The 21938-nt window shown below is 41.8% G+C and overlaps 1 protein-coding gene across 18 annotated transcripts in view; it reads right to left on the bottom strand.

Moving 5' to 3' along the window:
• Positions 1-21938, bottom strand: part of LOC108502308 (bifunctional heparan sulfate N-deacetylase/N-sulfotransferase 3) — a 217583-nt gene that overhangs the window by 44591 nt on the left and 151054 nt on the right. For 17 of the 18 annotated variants that reach the window (XR_001876446.1, XR_001876441.1, XR_001876447.1 and 14 more), the window contains one exon: positions 1218-2345. Coding sequence is in view for 10 of the 18 variants with exons in the window: in XM_017825143.1 (XP_017680632.1) it covers positions 1218-2198 (981 nt within the window). In the remaining 8 variants the exon portion in view is untranslated. Of the gene's footprint in view, positions 1-1217; positions 2346-8274; positions 8390-21938 lie in introns of those variants that run through there. The other variant, XM_017825151.1, reaches the window with a different exon arrangement.

The raw sequence follows: 21938 nt of genomic DNA, 5'->3' as shown, positions 1-21938 counted from the left end.
TTAATGCTGAAAAAACCCAAGAACTTAGTTTGAAATGAAACAAACAACTCCACACAGTGCTGTCCTTGTCTTTCCTTTTCCCAGTTTCTCTTCCCATTAAGAAAGTTTTAACAAAACATTCTCCTTTATTTTTAGCACAAATGGGGTAACAATCAGCATGTTACAGATTTTTAACTTCTAGACCAAGTAGAGTTGTACAAGGTGACTTGTAATTATCTTCTCTGGAACAACACTTCACAAAACACAAGCCAGGTACAAAGGAAGAAATAATGTTAAGATGTTACTGCTACTGACCCACAGCTACCACCTCACTGCAAAGCACAAGGGAGTGGAAAATGACCTTCAGGAATGCAACACTTCAAATGTTAAAATGGAAATCATCAAGTCATTCAGCAACAGAATGAGCTTTTAAGACCAATATTAATACAACCCTTCCTTGCGAGAGCCATAAAACAGAGATAAGAGGTGAAATGCTGCAAGCAACTCCTGACATCCAAACCTATTTCAAACACCTAATAACCCAGCCTATTCTTCAAAATTTATGCTGACATTTACTATTGCTCACCACATTTACCTCCTGCTTGTAAGACTAGCTGCATGCCCATCACATATGAACAGCTCCTGGGTCCAGCCCTGAAGTCCTGTGCTGTTTCCAAACACCGCTGAAGTGTGTGCTTAGAGAGAAAGATCAGCAAAGTGGAGTTAAACACTCTGCAGTTCTGTTTAGAATGGTGTGTTGGGTGGGTTGTGGTGTGTGTGAAAACACTACTGCTCTGCCCCCTTTTCTTTATCAGTTACTTAGCAACTAGTTGACCTTCATTTCTTTTTGGGAGACTATTCTCCATATGTAGCAAAGGGAACAGAATTCTGAGGTGCCCACCCCGTTTATAGAACATAGCAGGGACTTGTGTGTCACTTGAGAGGAAAGAAGTGACAGTAACCAGTGAGTCACCTTATCTTACACCCTCTTCTAGTACAGGTACAAGCAACACTGCACAGACTCTTCCCCTGCCTGCAGCTTGAAGGAACTGCTTCACCTGGAATCACTGACTGCTCAAAGACAGACCAACCGGCTTCTCTACCACAGCCCAAACAGTTTGTCTGGAATACTTTCTGACCTACATCCGCTGTGATTTCAAACCACTAACAACTATTCACTTCAAGAGAAAAAACCATGACTTTGCTGTAATGACCATTAGTTTGTGCACATACTTTACCTGTACATCGTTGGTGTTCATCCTTGTTCCCTCCTTCCCAACGAAGATGTCATCTATGTCAACCAGAATGTACCTATCCAAGGACAGTCTGAGCTTCTTTCCAGTTAGGAAAGAGATGGCATCTATGAAAATCAGCTTGTGCAGCCAAAAATTCAAGTTATTGCCGAAAAGGACTCGTTGTATCCCATCGTGGAGCCCCAGGTCATGAATTACCGTGGCATAGAGAGCACTGAGAGCAGCAGGTGGAGAAAGGTTTTCTGGTGTCTTTACTTTTGCAAATATCACTGGTTGATAAGCTGTGTGATTAATCTGGAAAACAGCCCAGTCATTTCCAAGCAAGGGCCCTTTCTCCAGCTTAGAAGATTTAGTCACGTGGAGCAGTGGGGAATGAGGGTTAATGCAACAGTCCTTAATACCCAGATTGCTGTGGACATGGAAAGGAAAACCCTTCAACTGAAAGCTCTGCAGGCTGTTCTCACTGCCTTTGTGAAATCCAATAACACCTACACCATATTCTATACAGTACTTATCTAGAAGGCCTCTGTTCCAAGAGTCCATATTCACATACTTCAGAATATTTTCATAGACTATGAGAGCGTATTTGCCTCTGTTTTTGTCTATAAGCACTGGGAGGTCACCTTTCCCAGGAGCAATCTCAATGTGGAACTGAAATCTGCTGGATTCCAAGATGGTTATTATATCTTGGCCTAACGTGGAGTACTGGCTTTCCACAAACACCAGCACTACAAGGTCTGTCCTCAAGGGATCAAGCGGCTTCATGGTCTTCATCTCCATCAGCTTGTATGGCAACAGTTGAGGATCACCACATTCCACTTCTGAAGAGATTTCAGGAAGTTCATTTTCCTGTTTGTAGCCATTATACAAGTAGTAGGCAGAAATAACTATGCTCACCATACAAAAAGTGGCCAGCAAAATAACTGTTCTTTGAAAATGTCTGTGAAGTTTCAGGATAAAACTCATGGTGTTTACTTGCCTTAGATAGTTCTTGACAGCGGCATGAAAAACAAAACACAGATTCTCAACAACTTGTTCCAGTCCTGTGAAATCTTTATGTCACCATTGCAGCACACACATCTATCTTCCACAGAGCTTCACCACAGGTATAATCTAAGAAAAAAAGAAAACCAGGGATTTAAATGGGGCATTGCATTTGTGAAGTATCATCCCACTTAAATTAATGGGGAGCAAAGAAATCATTACCAGGCAGTAGTTTGGGGACCAACAGCTCAAAACTTTGCAATATTAAGAGTGATTTCTCCCTGCTCCCACTAGCTGCCACGAGCATTTGAGGGTCTTTAAATCTCACAGGCTCCTCACCCCAGAGGATCAAGTAAAAGAGGCAATAAAAATGCAAGATATGACAGCAAAGAATTTCCTGTGTTTCAGAAATTCCTTTTATCCGAAGAGAAAAGTTAACTCCAAGTAGATAACTGCTGACAACCCAAATACTGAAAATCTGTAACCTTCCTCCTCCCACCGCCAACAGGCTGGGGAACACGATTAAACAAACTCTATCTTTTATTACTTTTTGAAGAACCAAGAAGTTCTAAACAAAACATGCACATTTTAACTGTTGTATGCACGCACACTGATATACTGTATATTATATGTGTTATAGAAATATTTTTAAAACACAACTTTTTTCCTGCAACATTAGAAGAAAACAAGTAGCATTTTACTGGATTGCATAGCTGTTCAAATTGTTAGAAGTATATCACAGTCCTTTGCATTAAAAAAGCCATAAAATAATCCAGCTCTTAAATTTGAGAAGAGAGAGTAATAAATCAAAGGCTAACTTAAGAGGCAGATCACCTAAGGATATACCTATGCTCTAACTTGTAATTAAGGAAAGCAGTCATTTTTCAAGGCAGCAGTACAAGTGCTGTCAAAATGTCCCTAGTAAAATAACTGGACAGGGTGACAAGCATAAAATAATTATCATTAAGTCATAAAGGAAGGTTACAAGAAGATTTTGAAAAATATTCATGGTGTGAAGATCTAGAACATGCCATTGTAACTTCAGTGCCCATCCACGCCCGTTTGCAAATGGACTAGGATAAGCTATGTGTGTGGCATTAACATGGTCATTTCCCAAGAGCTTAATCCTTCCATTCTTGTTTGTTTGTTTGTTTTTAATTCTACATTGCAAACAAGTTGGTCTTTCACTCCAGGTTTTCAAAAAAGCTGAAAAATATGAAGTACTTAGCACCTATGTAAGGCTCACAAATTTAATTAAATTCCAAAGACTGATCTTCCTAGTGCCACAATGAGCATAAAGCAAAAATGAATGAGGAGAAAAATGAGATAAGGGGAAAAAGAAATTCCAAATTATCCTAGTCATCAAAACTGCAAAATTAAGCACGAAGAGCAAGCGTACGTGAGCTGTCTCATTCATAGTTAAGATTCCCTTTACACCTCCATCTCACCAGATAATCCTGCTGTCTGAACAGATAGATTCTACTCTCTCCACCTGCTACTCACAGATATATCAACCCTTTCTGTTCTGGGAGGACTTATACCCAGCCTTGAACCCTGCCTGCTGCACAAAGACCTGCTCATAGCTTTCAGGCAGGACACCTGCCTTGCACCCAGGAATACAGCCTCACTAATCAGCGTTAGACAAAAAAAGAACATAATCCCAGCTCTCAGTAACCAGAGGCATGTGAAAAAAAGTTAAAGAATGTATAAAGACCTAACAAAAATACGAAAGAACCTTTAGAAGGTGTCAAAGAACATTTTCAAGTACTGAGATGTCTGATCCTTGTCACATTAACTCAAAGAGTATCACTTGAGATAGCAAAAGAGATACTTAAGAAGTAAGTAAGAAGTCAGGTGACAAAGAAGGAGCTCCATCCTGAATGAGTAAAAACAGAGAGAGATGTTTCCAGACAGATGATTTTTCATTACACACATGAAGGGTTTTCCTCATTCTGCATTTCCAGTTCAGCTGCCTGAGTGCCAAGAAACACATAATTTTAGTGGCTAAAATTAACACTTGCTGCGTTGTCTAGAAAAGCTGAACATACTCCCACTCCTCCTCCTCAATAACCACAGACCTGGCTGGTCTAGATAAAGAAAAAAATGGGAACTGACACTGACCCAAGCAAGCTCATAGCAAGGAAGGGCTCATTAGACAGAGTTGGTTGAACTGCGTATTACAGAAGGGTTGCAACCCAAGAAACATTTGCAGAATGGACACAGTTCCTAATGCCATTCCATGGAGAAGAAAACCTGGAGATGGCCAAAAACCCTCTATTTTCTTCAAGCAAACCCCTGTCATTGTATCCTTAGCTCCTAATTGCAGGTGCCTCCTGGGGCTACGGAGTGCAGCTGTAAGGAGGAGCGGCTGGAAGTGTCAAGGCAGATGTGAGGTTTGACTCTGAGGAACGAGGAATTCCCCAGGACGCAGCAGGACACAGCCAGACTTGGCACACTGCAGACAGTAAGGAAGGGGAATGGAACACAATAAGGCACAAGTTTCAGATGCATGCTCTCTTGTATCAGCTTGATGCTTATGTGGTTTTCACTTATTTAAGGACCGGTTTGCATGGCAAGAGTTCCAAAGAACACAGAAAGCATAACATAAAAACCACAAAGAAAACATGCATTTAATAATACCAAAACAGTTTCAAAGCCTTGACAAGGTACAGCTGCTTTCCTTGAGGAACAGCAGCATTTTACTCTGAGTACCAGCACTTGCTGGATATTCTAATGCCATCTTACAGCACATGCTGCAATAACTCATCATGTACCCACCTTGGCAGTGGTACTGATAGCTTCGAGGGGCATCACCCACAGCACACTGTGGAACCTACTGAGACCACTACAGTGACCTCTACCACACCTGCAGACACGGCTTCGGGGAAAATGGTCCTCCTTTGCTGTCACTTCCAACAGTAACACCAGACCAAAGGTGTAAGTCAGAACGTACCAACATTCTGTAAGCTGCTGGAAGCAGCATTTCAGAAGAGGACAGTACTTATGGAGTCTTACTTTCATGACAAAAGAATACAGTATTTTACAAAAGAAAGAAGAAGTCATGATAACTCAAACAGCAATAAAAAAAAAATAATCCGGCTATAAGAAAAAAGCTTAAAGGAAAAAAAATAATCAAAGAGTCTAGAAACTCTTTGCAAGAGTTCAAGCTTGTTAGTATTGTTTCAGTGAACCCTATGTTCCATAAAGGTACTCCTGGGATAAGTTTTACCTATAAAATAATTTGTATGGTCTTTTTCCATGGTCTGAAGCAATAAAATCTGCCTCATTTTTTTCTTCATCTAGAACTTTATTACTTTAGGACAATCTGCATTTAATCTCCTACAACCTGCATTTGATCTCCTATTTTGCATTTTCATGCCACTATCTGAAAATTCAGACCAGAACCTTCTACCTGTGTTGTTCCAAAGTATGAAGTCTCAAAATGCTTCCTTTAAGGTGAAAATTAGCATCTTTGAATATTCAGCATTTGCTTTTAACTTCTGGACTCACTACGGAGGAGATGATTCTGCTGAGAGAAAGCTGAGTCATGGAAGTAAGCTTTGCATTTTACTCTGAATACAAACAGCAAGGCTCTATGTCCTCCTCATCTACTGTAGAAGTGATTTCTGCAGCCCAGGACTAGTTCACATGAAAATCTTATGGGTATAGGAGAGAAGTATCACCTTATTAAGTAGATTTACTATTCTAAGCAGTACTGCTGGGCAGTCACAATTACAGGTATCTGAAGCAGCAAGCATCAAGCAGATGCTTTAGAATAGAGACTTTCAACTCTGGGGTTTTGTTTGGGGTTTTTTTGGTTTGGTTTTTTTAAAACTTACTAACGAGGTAGTTCTGATGAGAGGACAAATGCCAGGATGAGCTCCACAGAGCTGAACCACATCATAAGGAGCCTGGCAAGTTCCTGCTATTTGCAGCCTCCTTTAGTTTGTTGTTTGATTGGTAAAAATAAACGAGGAAATCCTTGGCTTCCATAAATCATTTCAACATGATAACCCTAATGGAAAAGCTTCCAAGAGACAACACTGGCTGGGGACTTAGCCTACTAATGAGATGCAGCAAACACACACAAAGAACATGAAATTCCAAGTCTTCAATTTTTGTTTTCTGGCAATATAATTTATCCAATAAATAGCCCAGCAGCCTCCCCAGAAGTCTCCTCTTCTAATAATTCCTATCACTATATTCTCATTCTGTTCCTTACCAACCTGGCCACTACCACATTGCTAGTGACATACTACTCATTTTTAAATGAAGGCTAAGTTGTAAATGAAGACTAGACAAAAAACAGACATTATTCAGCATGTTAATGTAGGCATTTACATCTCCACTGATTTGAATGCTATTTAATTTCCTTGAGCATACAAGTCTGCTTTGGCCAGCCACTATGAAATATGACCTTAAAGGGAGTATTCTGGAGTCATATTAGTGTTACTAAAATGGAAATCTTTGGATATATAAATGACATGGCAAACAGCAGCAAAGTCCATTTGAAGAGAACCAAACGTAGGATGGATGGCAGTGCTCATATTTTAAATTAATTATGAAAATATGAAAGTGGTCTCCAAATACTGAGTGCCCCTACTTACAACATTATTCTATTGACTGGAGTATTCAAGCAGTGATAACTCAAGACAAGTAAATCCAGGCTGAGAATGAGACCACATGACTGCATATTAAAAAGACATTTTCAACTTGAAAAGATGGTGATATGAGACATGAACTGTCAGGGGAAGTCTTTGGGACCCTTTAGTATCACATAACAAGCCCTGGAATGTGTGACTGTTGAAGGGCTTACATTCTCTCATATCTTTTAAAAAAAACGAGAAAAAGGAACGGCTTAGGCAGAACAACAATCCAGGTGGACAGAAATGCTTTGTCAAGTCCTTGGGGCAAGCAGTTCTCAGTTTCTATTGTACCTATGACACCTTTAGCTTCATGCTGCATTGCCTCATGCAGTAGCACAGACCCTTACAGGATAGGAATTCATGCATCACAGTTCATCATTAAAGGATACTTACAAAGATTAAAAACACAGTATTTAAAGTAGTTTAAAAGAAGGTTTGGAAGACTTTAAAACAATACACAAGTTGGGTTAGGTCTTCAAATTACTACTTTACCTTCATATAATACTTTCAACTGAGAGATCTTAAAGCACATGACATCACATACAATTTTTCTGAGATAAACCCTATACACGTTTCAGCACTTGCAGAAACATCACTATCTAAAGAGGAAACGATTTCCTCCAAGGTTTTTAAGGTAAATGTACAGCACATTTTCTGGTCCATGCCCATACCTTTACTTCTCCCACAAGTGCCAAGCACAAGTCAAGCGTAAACAGGTAATAAGGTAGAGTTCAGCACCTTTCCTTCCTAGAGACCCGACTGGGGATGCTGACAGGGAGAGAAAGCCCATTTCTCCCACCTTCCATTTTATTAAGAAGAAAAAAAAACCATCACGCCAAAACCAGCACATCAAGTAGTGAATTAAACAATACAGAAGTTTTCTGCCGTTTCCCGGAGGTTGCACGCGACAGCTGAACCGAGCAGCATTACACACCAACTTCTGACGGGATTTGGAAATCCAATCAGCAATAAACACCTGAAGTTATTAATAATTACCGCACTACGCTAATTTTTCCCCAACAGAGCCCTCGCCAATTCCCACAAACACTAGAGGGCAACCGCGTCGCGCGCAATAACTCCGTGAGGAGAGGGAGAGGGAAAAGCCCAGCCACCGAAGGGCTGCCGAGGGGACCGCGCCAGGCAGATGCTGAGTGCGCCGAGAAACAAGGAAAACAAAACCAAACCCCAAGAAACACCACAGAACCAACCCGAAACCGCTGCCCCGCTCAGCGGGAGCCCCAGCTCCGGCGGCCGCCCCGTCCCGCCGCGCTCCCGTCCCGGGCGGTGCCCGCGGCGGGGGAGCCTCCGGGGCTGCTCGGGCGCAACTTTGCCGGGGGGACGGGGCAGGCGAGTGCCGAGTTGTGCGGCTTCGCCCCGCCGGGCCCGCGGGCACCGCCCGCCCCGCTCGTTACCTCCAGGCGCGCTCCGCCGACATGTCCCCGCCCGGTGTGCGCAGCTCCCGCTCCTCTGTCTCCTCTGCGGAGGCTCCTCCGGGAGAGGCGCCGGCACCCGGCGGGCGCGGAGCCGCCCCGGGCGCGGGAGGTGCGGCGGGGCTGCCCGCCGGGGGTGCAGCACCGCCCGCCCGCCTCGCCGCGCCCTCCCGGAGGAGGAGCCGCTCCGCGATCGCCGGAGAGGGGCGGGCGGGGGCTCCGCCGCGCCACCTCCCACATCACCGCCCTTCCCTCCGCGGGAGCCTCGCCCGGGCCGGGCGGGGGGCGGTTGTGGCCGTGGCCGTGGCCGTGGCCGTGGCCCCGAGCCCTCAGGCCGTTCCCGCCCTCAGCCGCCGCGGGGGCTGCACCTCACGACACCTGCGACGCCTCCTCCGCGAGGGACTTAGGGCGGGATTCCCTCCTGTTGTGGGGTTTTTAACTCCTGTTTTAAATAAAGAATGATTTTTAAATTTTTTCTTCTTTTTTTTTCTTTTTCTTCTCCGAAAGAGACTTAGCAAGCCCTCGCTGCAGTCGTGCCGAGGGGAAGTTTAACTCACACCCTCCCGCCAAAACCCTCCTTGTCGCTGCAGGTTTAGGTCTGGCCGATTTCTGAGCCGGTTTAAATGTAGCGCACAAGGATGGAAATTCCATAAGGTCAATTATATTTTCTCAAGACAATATGGGGTTAAAGCCTTGAAGGAATGTGTTTGCTGCCTCACTGCCTTTCTTTATTGAATTTCCTAACCCCATGTTAAACAGAGTTAGTCCCTCCGTATTTTTCACTGATACTCTGCATCCCTCGCTCTGGAGATGGGGCTATTCCATTACTGCAGGTGAGGGAGTTACGATTCCCTGTCTGAACTGCATTAGCTTTCACAAATGGGAAATAAAATTAATAAATTTTACAAGTGCCCTTTTGATCTAGCTAATTTACCTCACAATTGCCTGGTGATTGTTAGTTCACCTAATGGCTGACAGTTCAATACATCAGATTAACTCCATCACTGGTGGTTGTCTGTCGAAACCCTCCTTTCTATGACTAACTGAAGGCAGAAACTTAGAGCAAAACCAGCTACAGTCATCTGAACATTGCTTTTCCAAACATCAGCAGAATTTACAGCAATTAATTCAGGAATACTGTTATTTACTGCTTTCTCCTCTTTTTTCTCCCTTTTATTCTCATGACACACTCTAAACCTCCCGAAGTTTAATGTTTTCTAAGCTAAAAAGCAGTGCAAGGTCCCAGGTTCCATAAGCTAGACTTCTAGAAGGACAGAGGACTTGTCACAAGGACTTTGTGAGGTTAGTAACCCCTGGATTAGAAAGTCCGTCTAAAATCCTGTTGCTCTCTCAATATTCTACTGAAAGGAATTTTCTCCCACATTAAGCTTCTTGACTGTGTGGATATGCTGATAAAGGCTTTTTCCTACAACAGGCTACGAGATATGGGGCAGAAGGCAGCCAAAAGTGACTGAAATTCTTGGATCTGAGCTCAAACTCACCGTTTCCCTCCTACCATTCTTTGTGAGCAGCTGGCACTGTTTTTAAGGTATCGCTGGCCAACACGGACAGAGGAGCGTTGTCCTCGGAAGCACTTGGATGCTCACAGAGATGTGCTAGACATCTCACAGCTGAGGGCTGCAGCACTGCACGTCAGCAGCTGCAGCACCGAGCGCTTCTGGCAGGAGTATTAACAGCTTTCAACCTTCTTGGTGCTACTTTTCAGTCTTTTGCTCTTGAGCTATCACTGCGGCGTGAACTGGGCATGATGTCTTAGCCGTTCTTTGAGCAATACATCTTAAGACACTGCTGACTGTGCTTCTGGCCAAGATCTGTGGCTCATAATAGCTCACAAAAAATAGGTAAATGAGTACTAAATACGGACAAGAGATTAGGGAGGAGGAAGATGGCAGTATACTGAACTGTAGGCAAAAGAGAGGCACATCTCGACAACTGCACAGCTCTTGCTGCACCATGAACTAATGCCTCAAGCTTTTTGCCTTTCTTACTGCTGGCCTCTACATGTGAATGCTCTTTTTCTCATTCATATTTTTCTTCAAATTCAAGTCTTCAGATAGTGCTTCCTCCTTTTGCATAACCAACACTCTTTCTATCTTTCTCAAAGGAACTGAATTCTACCTTTTCTCAGGGTCTTACCTCTTTCAGGCAAGAAACAGTTCTAATTATTACATGGTTCTAAGTCTGCAAATGAACACTTGGTCCTGCTGAAATCTGTGCAAAATTTGGGCATTTTTGTTATGCTGTTTATTACTACAACTCCCACCACAAATTGCATCTGTCCATCTATTAAGATGGACAGATTGATTACCCTGGGCATCACTCCACAAGCCAAGTAACTCTCCAGTAATAACAACAGTTTTCAATTAATACAGAAATATCTTATCCAGTCCTGCCATTCCAAAGTTTAAGTACATCTTTTAACCCAACACTGATTATTATTTGTATTATTTTTGTTGGCATCGTCTTGCAGGAAGCCATTACAGTGAGGTATTACAGGTATTTGAAAACAAGGAGCATCTCAGCAAGTGCCTGTTATTAGTAATTTCATTCTTACTTTTTTAAAGCTATTACAAATGCTACTAGTCAAAAGGCAAAGTTACTGTAGATTCTTAATGCTTTCTGGATTAATCAGAAACTTGTTAAACTGGAAAATGTTTTCTTTACAAATTTCGTCTATATAATGAAGAGAAAAATGTGGCCTAAGATTTTGACTTGTGGTAAAAACATAATCAGTTAAGAGGCTGTCTCAGAGAAGAAAAAAACCCCAACGCTGTTCAAGTTCATAACTGAGCTACATTGTTCTATTATTGTTATTACAATACCCTTCATTTGTGAAGTGTTTAATGACTATTCTGTAGGAAACAATACAGGAAGCCAGCCACGCTTATGGATTTTCTCTAAAAAGCCACTAGCTTTCAGATGGAAAACACATTTATTGTGTCTTTTCAGTACTTTCTATTTAATTTTCAATACCTTAGCCTAAAAAAAATCCCACTATCTGCATACATTGTAATAATATCTTTCAAGCCAGTGGAAGGCAAGTTGCTAATTACATGCTGTGGGTGATGACTACTTGGCAGCAGAAAGGCAGTTTTATCTCTAGGCTTAGAATAAACTATTGTTATAAATATGTTTTGTTCCATGTTAATCAGGGTATTGAGACAATTGTCATCTTTGTACAATGATCAAATGGGCAGCTTTGGAATTCAAGAAGCTCTGAAAGTCATTAGGAATGTCTTTTCTAAGCTGAAAAACCACCCTTTACTGCTCAAGTCACATGCCATGTGAAGTGTAAGACAGATCCATTAATGAGGAGGACTGAGCATTTTCTGTCGCAATTTACCAGCAAATTTGCTTATGAAAAGGGAGGAAAGACTCTTCCTTCCCATTGTATCAGGTTCATGGGTTCCAAGTTAATAAATATGAAAAAAAATAGCAGCATAGATTCAGAATGTATTAATTTTAGTGAGTTGTTTTGAATGTATGTCAATTTGAGTGAAAGCTCCTTAGCAATATTGAAATTGGTTACAGGAAAGCGATAATGGGGATGGAAGAGAATTAGAAAGAAGCCAAGTTGTTATAAGCACAATCAACACTTTAAAGCATCCTTGCCCTTTTAAAGAAAGTAATATGTAATTAAAACTGCTGTTAGAAACTGATTTTAGGATATGTAATAAAATAGGGCACACTCTGGGCTAAGATGAACTGGCATTGTTACCCTAAAATCAGTTCATTTCCCCCCATCAATAACAAAGAAAGAGTTCAAAAAAAGTGTTGGCAAAGAGAGAAGACATTAAATTGCTATACCCAGTGCTTCAGTCAAGCAAATGGTTCCCAAAACAGAATGTCATTCACAGTCAGCTGGGAAAATCATCATAATTTCATCTTTCCTTTCCCTCAGCAAAAGCAACTCTGGAGAACACAGCTAATTGAGTTAATTTTTTTGTAAACAAAAGCAGCATTCTTCAGCACTGCCTTCAACTTCCTCACGCTCTTCCCTTATTTCTACATAAATAAATTCCTCCTGCCTTCTGTGCTCCTTGAACACACAGCACCCAAAGCACAGCCCAGCTTCCCTGCGCCCTTGGAGGCAGCGAACAAAGAGCAATAAGCAGAGGAGTTTGCAGAGTGGGAAGTTATTCAGCATGCAAGGTAACACACCACAGGATCAATGACAGGACTGTCTGCTCCAAACTGAGAGCTCATCAGCTGGAAATCACTGAGGTGAGAAAGGACGTGGGTACTACTCAAAGTTAGAGGATGGCTGTCAGCTGCCAAGGGGATGTGTCTAGAAAATACCACAGGCAGTGCCTGCAGAGGAAAAGAAGAGGTGGAAATATTGGAAGTGTTGATGCTATTGCATAAGGCTGAGGTAAATCCTCACCTGGAACGTGAGGATAAAGTTCAGGGAAAGGGTACAAAGTGGAAGAGGTGGAGAGAAGAGCTGTTACCACGACTGGGGGAACACACAGCCTGTCCTACGATACTTGAGGCGAAGGTTGAGGTGATGTAGGTGCAGCATGTGAGGGGGAGAGACAAACACACAGCGGTAGCTAACAAGTATTTTAGACAAAAAAATTTTTGGCATAATAATGACTGGAGGAAACTGGTGCATGAAGTTAGGCTGGAAATTAGAAGCTGCTCTTAAATCATCAGAATGAAGCAGACCCGTTCTGTGAGCAGAGAGGGCATAAAGCAGAGTTAACTCTGACCTGGAGCCTGAGTGACCACCACCCATTATTCATCAAAGTGCTGGATTGGGCTTGATGACTTAAGAGGATCTTATTGATCCCAGTGACCCCCTATTTTTTATTGTGCTGGGAGATAACAACAACAGGAACACTGACAGTAAATCCTCCTTGTTGACGTTGAAGCTGCTACAGCTGGTACAGCTGCAGGGGTTGGTTTGTCACACTGGTTGTTTCTCACCAGTGAAGAAGAGCACCTGCATTCTGTTCACATGAATATGAACATCTCCTTCCCAGTCATCATTTTTTAATGAAAGCTTGTATTCTGGAACACAAGATGTTTGCCTCCAGGGAAATGTATCAGCTTGTCATCTGTCCCAGAAGTCAACAGGTAAAGAAAAAAAAGAGGAGGAAATTGTTCTCTTTCCTGCTAGAATTAATTTGAATACTTTATTTTTCTGCTTATTAATATTTCAGTTCTCCCCAAACATGAAGTGGATTAAAATATCAGATAAGCTGCTGGAACTCTTATGTTTGGCATATATTATTTTGATTTAATGATAAGGAATTATGCCAATAGGTTGCTCATATGTAGACATGCACCACGCTCAGAGATCTTAATTACCCTGTTTTCATCAAGCAAGGATATTCATGGTAGCACATATTATCCAGGGTATTATCCTATATTGTAATATGTGATGCCACATGAATACCATATGGGAGAGGGATTTAAAAAAGGTTACAGGCTAATAAGAGTATTTTATTCCACTCAGAAAACTCAAGAGAAACAGTTCTTTTCAAAGATCCAGAGACTGTAATTACATGCAAAATGTTAAGTCACCTTAAAGGCAAATGCTAACCCAGACGGACCGAAGATTAAAACTAAAAGCTGAGATTTCCTATTGTTATTAGTGCCCCACTGCACCAGATATTGTGCAAATATATGACAAAGGTGGCTTCTGTCACAAGGAGTTTAATTCTACCTTTCAGCTTGTGTTGTTCTAGAGCAGAAATTGCAGTAGGTTTAAGCTGGCAGCTGGTGGCCATGTAATGGCAGTGAATTATAATGCTTTATAATGCCACAAATTTTGTATGTAATTCCCTGTGAAGTTTCCTAGGAGCTGTGCCTCGAAAATGATGTTTTTGCATTGCCCCACATGTCAGCCTTACCATTTAATTTCATTTACCCAATGTGTGCCACAGCCCTTGTACACGGTGCCTTCTGGGCCGTGGACTCCACGGACAGGGCACGGAAGCAGCCGGAGAACTAAGTTGAGTCCCACAAAATCTGGATACGTTTCCCTGCCCGTTCTGCCCACGAAGTACCCTGTGCATTGTGATTACACAGGCATGTGAACAGTATGTGATGCTCCCACCCCCCTTCAGTTCAGCAGGGGGAGCACAGCCGGTATTTCTGCTGCATGACAACACTACCGTGATTCTCTAACGACTCCATTGTGTTTACAGCACGATTTGGAATCACCTGGATAGTGTTTAAAGTCTTGATCCTGCAGACAAATCGAATGTACACTTGACTGTACACACAGGAGTAAGTCACTGGAGCAAGTTCAGATCCAGAGGTCTGGACACAGGAGGCTCCTGGGAAGGCTGAGGCATCCTGAGTTCAAAGAAAAGGTCCAGGTTCACTATGAGGGAGCTCCACAGCGGGCAAAAGAACTAAAGAGCTCTTTTTCCTGCTGAGGAGCTCCCACCTCAGTCCATTTTTGCATCAGGCATTTTTCACTGCGGGGCACTATCAGACCTTCCCAATTAGTACAGGGCATTGTTTTTTAGCTATTTGGGTAGAAGTAGTGTTTTTGCTCTTCCAAACACTATTTGCTGTTCGAAGCTTGTTCCAGACTGCAGACTGATGGAGGTGCATGCTTTGCCTGTAGCAAAGGACCATTCTCCTTCTTTATCTTAACACTGCAATCTTTCTCCTCTTTGACATAAACAGTGTCCAAAGTACTCTAATCCCAACCACGTACAGTGCAAATAGAACAAACGAGGAATGATTTATGCACACTTGCTGTGCTCTATATCTTATCAGATGAAGATGAATTACTGGGCTGGACAGGGACACATTCTCCTGAAAAATCCATCTTTGTAGATTCTGGTGCTCAATCTCATGCTTTGTGCAAATATATTTTAGGATGCTGTCACCTTTTTCCACTTGGTGCTCTCTGCTGTGCCACACACAGGACACATGGCCCTGAAGGAGTTGTGGAGCAGTTCCCTCCCTAGCAGACTGCCACAGCTGCAGGATACAGCTCCTGTCCTAGCCCTTACTCACAAATGATTCTGCTCTTGTGTTCTATGACAGATGTCATTTCCCAACTTCTGCCAGATGTTGACACTGTTATTTAAGCAAAAGCATTAATCCTCTCCCTCTTTCCTTCCATCATCACATTGTACACGCTACACTCTGTGCCTTTGTAGCCACTTCTGAGGGACAAATCCCTGGGTTTACATAGAGAGCAAGGATTTAACTTTGTTGACATTTGACAGAAAGCTGAGGGTCTGTATCTTGTGAGAAGTCACAGTATAGACTATGTACAGACAGCTATAGCATAGAATTGATGCCTTCTTCTAGAGAAAATCTGTATTTGAAAAAGCATGAATTGTTGATATGTGTTCACTTGCTATCAGAAAAGGCCCAACACTGTTTGTCCTTAAGTCATTGCACAGATGTATTAGCTATTGCTCAAACCAACAAAGCAATAAATTAATACCAGACAAGCTAATTTTTCCCCTTCTCCTTTCATTTTCTTCAGTTTTCAATATGAAGTGATCAAACTCAAATTTAATTTGCCCCATCCCACAGTATGTTACTCTCTACTCAGGTAAACACTGAAAAAAATCCATTTTCAAGCTCCTTCTTCCAAAGGTAACACAGTGACAGCACTTGTTTGAGACAAGCTGCTTTGCAGTTCTTAATAAATCAGTCTTTACACAAGCATTTCTAGAACTCTTCTAGAACTGGCAGAGTAATGAAGAATGTCCCTACCCCTTAGTTCTCAGACCAGAATATTAAAATGCTTTTCAATAGGTTTGATTTTTCTGTAAAGCTTTTAAATTGTAGTCTATATTCTTATTTTTCTCAGCACAGCTTCCTTTGCAGGAGGCAATACTCTGTGATTTCAGGGTCACAGCCAGCAGGTACCTGCTCCTTCGCTGTATCCCATCTTAGATATTAAAAAAAACTGACTGTGGTGGTGCTGGATGCTTTTCCTGCCAAAGGCGTCCATTGGGAACTGAACTGAGAACTCTTGCTTCACAAAAGCCACTGAATAGCAATTAAGAAAGGTTTATTATGAATTCCTTCTGCATACAAAGCTACTACTGACTTAAGAGGATTTTTTGCATGCCAAGAAATGTAGGACCAGGTCTCAGATGGTGGTGATTTCCAAATGGTGTGGACACAAGCCAGCTTGAAACATCAGCTCTAGAAGCAAAAAGCTCTATGAGTGTAATGATGCCCTTGAGACGCCCAGTTATATAGGTCTTTGCTTTAAAAACAAGGGATCACATCACTTTCCCTATCCTTTAAATAAAAAGAATAACATTTTCCCCTATAATCGTGAGGCTGCGTTTCCAACATGACCTAAGGAGTGTGATGACAACTCCTGTATTCTTCAAAGAACCACTGCACAGAAAACATCCCCCTGGTCTGCAGCAGACATTCCCTAGCGCAACATTTTGTCTTTCAGCCTTAATTGAATTCTGAAGCATTTTCTTGTTCATGTTGTTGTCCACACAAGCTTTTCCTTTTTCTTTTTTTTTTTTTTTTTAATTAGATGTGCCATTTACAATACACCTTCTACCAAGTCAAAGAATAGAAGAGTAGAAATCCAACATAACAGCCAGCAATCCAAATTGTTAAATCAAGCCAGGAGTCAGTATAATGCAGTGTTAATTTTCGTAGGGTAGATAGAATATGAAATATTTTTTATCTCCCTAGTCATTAACAGAGTACATTAGTTTTCTGTTTTGAAATCAGACAGTTACCAGGAGCTTTGTCTTTAAAACTATTTTATGAAACTAAGAAAGGAAAAAGCTGATACTTATTGAGGAGCTGGGAAATTATCACCATGTTGGACACTCAAGTTACTTCAGCATTAAATTGACAGCTTAGGCAGTATTCTTATAGGAGAACCGGGAGAACTAAATCACATTAACCCTCCTGCCACCTCATGCTCAGACAGCTGGGGACAAAACAGATATTTAAATTACAGTGCCTGTTCAGTTAAACTCATTCCTTCAGCTGCAGACCAGGAGCAGCAGGATTTCAGGAGTGATCTCCTCTCTTCTGTTACTCGTAATTATACATGTTCTGAACTGCCACTTGTGCTTTATTGTGTACAAGAGGGAGAAGTGCTCGATCAGCCGCAGTTCTGGGTACACTCACACTTCGTGTGAGCTCTCCAGTGGGTGTCCAGAGATCACTCAACACTCAGTGTCAATACAGCTCTGTTCTACTCCCCCCTCCAAGGGACTGTGTGTAACAGCACAGTCTCACAGATGGGGGACACGATGGATAAAGTACAAGAAAAAGGACACGCACCAGAAAGGCCTCTGCGCTTGCAATGATGAGTTTTTAAAGTCACAGCATCTGATACTATTTCTTCCTTTCCAAACTAAAACTATTGAAAACATCCCTGAAAACTATTACTGAGCTAAGAACAAAGTGATGCAACCAACCTGACAGTGATCTGCATGCATGTGTTTATAACTAACTTTCAGATACAAAAGCTGGTACTCAGAAACCAGTCCCATTTCCTGGAAAACATCCTCAAACCCTTCCTCAACTACTTTGTCTGCAGGACTCATCAATCAGCCTCTCCTGATTGAGGTGAAGGACTTCTACTCTTGTTCATCAAAAAACACACGACCTTTTCTTTGATCCTATTACAAGGCAGCAGCATTACTGGCATAATGTGTCTTTGTTCAAAAATGCCCCTTTTGTGCTTCATAATGTGCACTTCTCCAACATTTGTAATAGTTACTGGCACCTCGCTAAATGAAAGCGAATAAAAACATCACGTGCTTCAGTATCATCTTTTTCCCAAAGTTTGCATTTTGCTGTCACTCACCACTTTCAGATGAAAAATGAGCTCCCCCCACCACAAATTCCCAGAACTTTCCTCATTCTTTTGTAGCTTTTATACAGTGTAGTGCACAACAGAAAGACTACCTGTTGTGTCAAGTGGCTGAAAAACATCTACTAAGCCTTATCCAAATATTCCTGCATAATGAAACCTTTCCTGTACTCCAGTCAGTCCATGAGACTGAAGATCAAGTCTTAAAAGCTCATTTTCAATATCTCCTCCAGTGGGAGAAATCCAGGACGAGATTTCTTTTGAGAATGAGCAGAGCCTACATCCATGTTGTTGCTGAATTTCATTTACTTCTACAAGAAATAAGTTTTCCTTTGTGGGATTTCCAAGTAGCAGGATATATTACTACATTCTCTATTCCTCTTTTAAATGAAGGCAGTAAGACTCAAAAATACAAAGCTTGGACACAGATGTAAAGGGTCATAAAGCAACAAGAGTAAGCAAAGTCCAGGATAGCAGGGACCCATGACACTGGATCTGTTGAATGAAGCGGGACCCTACTGCTGGGACAGGCTGGGTGAAGGGATGAAGGGGGTAATCTTGAAGTGAGGGAATCCAAAATGACCCTTGTGAGCTGTGAGAGCTACACAAGAATTGTGCTGGATGGAAATGCTGCTATGGTTCTCTCTGTCTATCACACTTGGGCCACCAATAAGGCCAATTAATCTTTGCTCCTAATCTCTTCCTCCAGTTCTTTGACACACAGATTGCCTCATCTGAGACACACCTGTCTATAAACAGTGTCCAAGGGATCAGAGGCAATGGGCACACACTGAAACATGGGAGGTTCCCTCTGAGCATCAGAAAACACTTCCTCACTCTGAGGGTGACTGAGCACTGGCAGAGGGTGCTCAGAGAGGCTGTGGAGTGTCCACGCTTGGAGATGTTCAAGGACCTGGGCAGCCTGCTGTGGATGACCCTGCTCGAGCAGGGGGGCTGGACAAGGTGACCCCCAGAGGTGCCTTCCAACCTCAGCCTTCAGCAGTTCTGTAAAACCAAAGGATTTACTCTACACTTGCTGCTGCTCTGTGGGTGTTCTGTCACAAATACCTTAAACTCCACTTTTGTAGATTCTCAAAAGTCACTGTGAGATAATTGTTTGACTTGCTTGACTTCCTTGAAGACAAATTAGTTCTCCTCATATATGCTTTACCTTTTCTTACATTATTATCTTCCTCCCGTAGACCTTTTTCAACAAAGCAAAAAAAAAAGGGTGATTTTAATGACAATATTGCCATAGTTACTGCAGGGTTGAGCCCTAGAAAATCATCAAACTTTTTTCTCCTTTTTTTCCTAATGGCATTTTTAGAGGCTAATTACCTGTGGTGCTTCCTGCAGTTTATTTATGCTTCAGAGTGCAGGAATACACAACCTGCAGGTCTTTGGCTGCAGAGCCCTTCACCCTGCTGAGAGCTGGTATGATTAAAGCCCAAACCCCGGTGTTTCTAACTCACACTTGAATTTAGACTGGTGCTGGGTGAGCAACCATACAGGCTCTCTGCTCTCAGGTACCACTGGATGGGTTTCTGTGACAGCTCTAGCCAACCTTGGCAGCCTCGGAGTTTTACAAGTTGCTTTGCTTTAAATGCAGTCTGTGATGCTGGGGCCAGAGTAAGTACAAAATATGTTACCCTCAGATATACAAACAAATCTCTGAGGCACAGTAGATGTTCTTACAAGAATGTTCTGCTCTGCTTGGTTCAGTCTTCTTGGTCTGTAACTTTTAGACTATACCAGAATTGGAAATAATTCAAAGCTGAGGAAAAAAAAAAAATCTCATTTCAGAGAAGCTTGCCATCATTTTCAAAGAAAGCTTAATTAGTTTTTTATCCCTGTGACCAAAAAAGCATGTCTTTTCTTTTGTCAGACCTGAAAGAATTATGGAACTCAAGCACAAGTACATGTCGTGATGCTAATGAAGCTTTGCCTTAGTTTCAATCCACTGTAGGCAGAAGCAATCAGACTAAATCACAGTCAGTAGAAATAATCCAAACACAGAAAACCATAACCAACCCCAAATCCTATTTTCTCCTCCCTTTGAAGAATTTGAGGGAAGAGTAAAAAAATGAAGAGATTTATTATTCTTCTCTTGACCTCCATAACACATAAATGTAAATATGTAAATAATACATAACTTAAAGCTGCTCACTCTTCTGGTTGATACTTGACCTATATTCAAGAGCAGCCTGAAGAACAGTCCACTTCAAAAAGGGAAATTCCTGCAAAGTTCCAGGGTTTTGTTATGATGAATACCTAAGAGAGTCTTTGTTCACACCCATGGAGCTATATATCTCATTAAAAATAATTTATTTCATGTCACTGTTTGGGGGGAAATCCGTGGAAACAGTACACATGGGGATGCAGCTGTGAAATAACTCCTCCTGCTTTCTCTAAGCCAGTTTGAAATAATTCACTCAAGGTCAAAAAGCTGTTTCTTTTGGTTTTATTTTTAATATAGAGACAGGGATGTGCACTCTACTTAAGATATAAACCAGCTGACAGGTATAGGTTTGATTCTGAAATATACAACTCAGAGCTAAGGTCAGTATAGAAAGATTTAGGAAATACCAGCTTTGTTCAATATCCCATGTACTTTCATGCCATGCATAGAACTTAAATCAGTTCTTATATTCGTGTGCTAATAAGGATGTGCACGGTGATATTTCCTTTACTGCATAGTATAAAATTCTACCTTTCCAACTTGATGGAATGTTGGATTTTGCAGAACATCAGAAGAGAACATGTGACCATTCCAATGAAGTTGTGTGTGGCCTTAATTGTTTGGCCTCACCCCTACTGAATATGACAGCGAACCTTTGAGTAAAAGCTTGCTGAAATGCTTGTGTTTAAGCTCATAACAAGGTTAGAGTTAACAAAAAAATCTTGGTGTTGAAATATTTGAACATTTTATCCTAATATTTATTGCCAAAATTATTTCCTGTAAGCCCTTGACATTGAAGCCCTTCACTTTGGTAACTGCTTGACAAACACAGAACAAACCTGGCTGTGTCTGCTGAAGAATGCAAGTATCAGGGAAGGGATAAATACAAACACACTGAGGGCAGGCAAAGAAACCTGGCTGGAGTAACTGTAATGCTTCCAAGCAGTGCAGGTAAAATTAAGGACAAAATAACTGAAGTGGATGAAGTGGGAGGATCTGAGAAGCTGGAGGACTGTGGGTTAAGGAAGCTCAGGGGAAGATCAATGGGGTGGGCTTCTGGAAGAATTTATGGATGTGGATGGGATCTCAGTAATGCCCTCCTTCCTCACTAAACCTTGAAGATCCCTATTCCTGGGATCCTCTCCTGCCTACCTGGCAATACCCAAAGCTGGCCCTAAGTCAGAATCACAGCCTCAGAAATTAAGATGCTCTGACGTGTGCTAACATTTATCTGTGGTATCTCTTCAACTGTTCTCATTAAAATTGGACTACAGTTACTTGTAGCCTTGCGATGTGTTAAAATGAAGAAGGAAAAAAATACTTTTGAGAGCAGTTAATTTGGAATTAAATTAGTTTCTTGGCAGATCAGAAGATATGTACATAGCAGAACCTTACTGAATTATGCCAGCGTGCTGCACGATGCAAGAAAGAGCAAAGGACAGGGAGACACTGCTCTGCACAGAATTGCAAAGCTGTATCCCAATCAAATGCAATCAAAGAAAGAGAAAAAAGAACATGAAAACAATTTTGTTCTGAAAGATCATTTATCTTTTTTGTTTTTTTACGGCAGGTAAAAAGAAAACAGTTTGGTATTCCGAAAATAAATTTAAACACAGACCTCATTCAAGTCAGCAGACACTTTTCCACTGACTTCAGTAA

The sequence above is a fragment of the Lepidothrix coronata genome, unplaced genomic scaffold, assembly GCF_001604755.1.
Source record: "Lepidothrix coronata isolate B3197 unplaced genomic scaffold, Lepidothrix_coronata-1.0 Scaffold116, whole genome shotgun sequence".
In the NCBI taxonomy this organism is placed as follows: domain Eukaryota; kingdom Metazoa; phylum Chordata; class Aves; order Passeriformes; family Pipridae; genus Lepidothrix; species Lepidothrix coronata.
The sequence above is the reverse complement of the archived record's forward strand: the minus strand, read 5'-3'. Positions and strand labels throughout refer to the sequence as shown.